Source organism: Sycon ciliatum, chromosome 9, assembly GCF_964019385.1.
Source record: "Sycon ciliatum chromosome 9, ocSycCili1.1, whole genome shotgun sequence".
Classification (NCBI taxonomy): Eukaryota; Metazoa; Porifera; class Calcarea; order Leucosolenida; family Sycettidae; genus Sycon; species Sycon ciliatum.
This window is the reverse complement of record NC_088651.1, coordinates 29581407-29583232: the sequence shown is the minus strand read 5'-3', so window position 1 is coordinate 29583232 and position 1826 is coordinate 29581407. Positions and strand designations below refer to the sequence as shown.

The 1826-nt window shown below is 55.4% G+C and overlaps 1 protein-coding gene across 1 annotated transcript; it reads right to left on the bottom strand.

Moving 5' to 3' along the window:
• Positions 1 to 303: 303 nt before the first annotated feature.
• LOC135824422 (uncharacterized) lies at positions 304 to 1422 on the bottom strand. Its single transcript, XM_065337157.1, has one exon. The coding sequence runs from the start codon at positions 1420 to 1422 to the stop codon at positions 304 to 306; it is 1119 nt and encodes a 372-aa protein (XP_065193229.1).
• Positions 1423 to 1826: the final 404 nt, after the last annotated feature.

Sequence of the window (1826 nt, the reverse complement as noted above, 5' to 3'; positions counted from 1 at the left end):
GGTTGCAAGTTGTTCTTCCTGTTGCCAGTTGAAACGTCCCGTAAACTCGAACACACGTATATCGTCATCCACGAACCATAGGAAGCGGTGGTAGCGCCGGTCCTCAGGTCTCAGGCCGACCTGCAGAAACATCTCCGAAATGTCGGCGATCAGTGCGATGGGGTGCTCACAGAAACGGATGAGGACCTTCACAAGGTCGTTCTGGAGCTTGGGCCCTGCCAGCATGCGGTCATTAATGCTGCTTCCATTGAACTGAGCAGCAGCGTCGAAGACGACACGGACTTTGGTGGTGGCCTTGTCCTCTCACACGACAGGAAAGTGCGGAAGGAGCCACTCGTCTGTAGCACCGCTGCATTCTTCTTGTGCTGTCAGCATCCTGATGTACGATTTGTGAAGGTAGTCCTCCAGTACCTTGGCGTAGCGGACTTGTACGTCAGGCCGTCGCTGCAGGGAACGTACCAAGGATCTGAGTCGACACTCAGCTTGAACTCGATTGCTCTTGACCCCAGGCGGCTCCTCTGTCTTCCACGGGATGGCAACCTCGAAGCGCCCATTTACGTGACGGATGTACTGGCGGGTGTTACTCTCAGCTTGGCGCTCATCCGGTGTCAAGTACTCATCTGATGATGTCTCCATCCCGACTGATTCAAGTTCCCAGAACTTCTTCACCAGTGTATCCAGTCCTGAGCGCGTTGCCTCTGCGACATGGAAAGTGCTGTGACTGCTGGGGCCTTTGGAGCGTATGCTGGGACCAAAGCACACCCAGCCGAGAAGCGTTCGTCTGGCGATGGGATCGCCGTCGTTGCCAACTCGCTCCTCCTGTGCGACGTGAAGTACAGCGGCATTCAAGCCGACGAGTATGTCAACCTTGGCGTGAGCTACAGTTGCAAACTCAATGCCGGATAGGTGTGGCCACTGGCTCCGCACGGCATTCCAATTGGTGGCAGGGAGCTCGCTCGTGATCTTGGGCATCACATAGGCCTCCAGTTGAGTAGTGGCCTTGCTATCATGGTGGCGAAGGTGCAGCTTCACGACGCGCCGTCGGCCGCGCAGAACCTTGCCGCCGAGTACGGTCACACTCACGTCCTTGTCGTTTCCTTGAAGATGTAGTCGCCTTGAGAGCTGCTCTGACACATAGCTGCAGCTCGAGCCAGAGTCCAGTAGCACATTCGCCATGGCGGAATGTGCCCCGTTCATGACCTGCACAGGAACTGTCATAAATGATGTTGACCCGCTTGCGCCGTCTTCGGTCATTGGCAACCCGCCAGCCGAGTCGGTTCCATGATGTGTGGTCTCTTCTGTGGATTGTGGCGCCTTCTCAGCCTTGTCAGAAGCAGGCTTGTGCTCGGTGTGGAGCAACAAGTGATGCTTGCCATTACATTCCGTGCAGGCAGCTGACTGACTCTCGCGCCCAATGGCCATCACCCAGGCAGTTCAAACACAGATTCAGCAGCCTAGCCAACTCATTGCGCTTGTTGACACCTAGCGCCTTGAATTCGTTGCAGTGACGCAACTGATGCGGCCCGTTACACTTTCGGCACTTTTGTTGCCGTGCTGGAGATTTTGTGGCTGCCGACTTTTTGTCCTGCCCGCGGACACTGGCCGCTGCCAATGTCTGATGCTTCATCTTCGGTTTAGGTTGCGAAGTGCTTTGGGATCCCGTCTCCTGCTTTTCGAGCAACCCAAGCCGTTCCGTGGCATGCTTCAAGTTCTTGACGTAACTTAACAGCCACGTGGCGAACGCATCGATGTCAGTGCTGCCAGTTCCATGCTTATCGAAGAACTTGATAGCATGGACTTGGGAATCTTCTCCGTCGCAATTATGT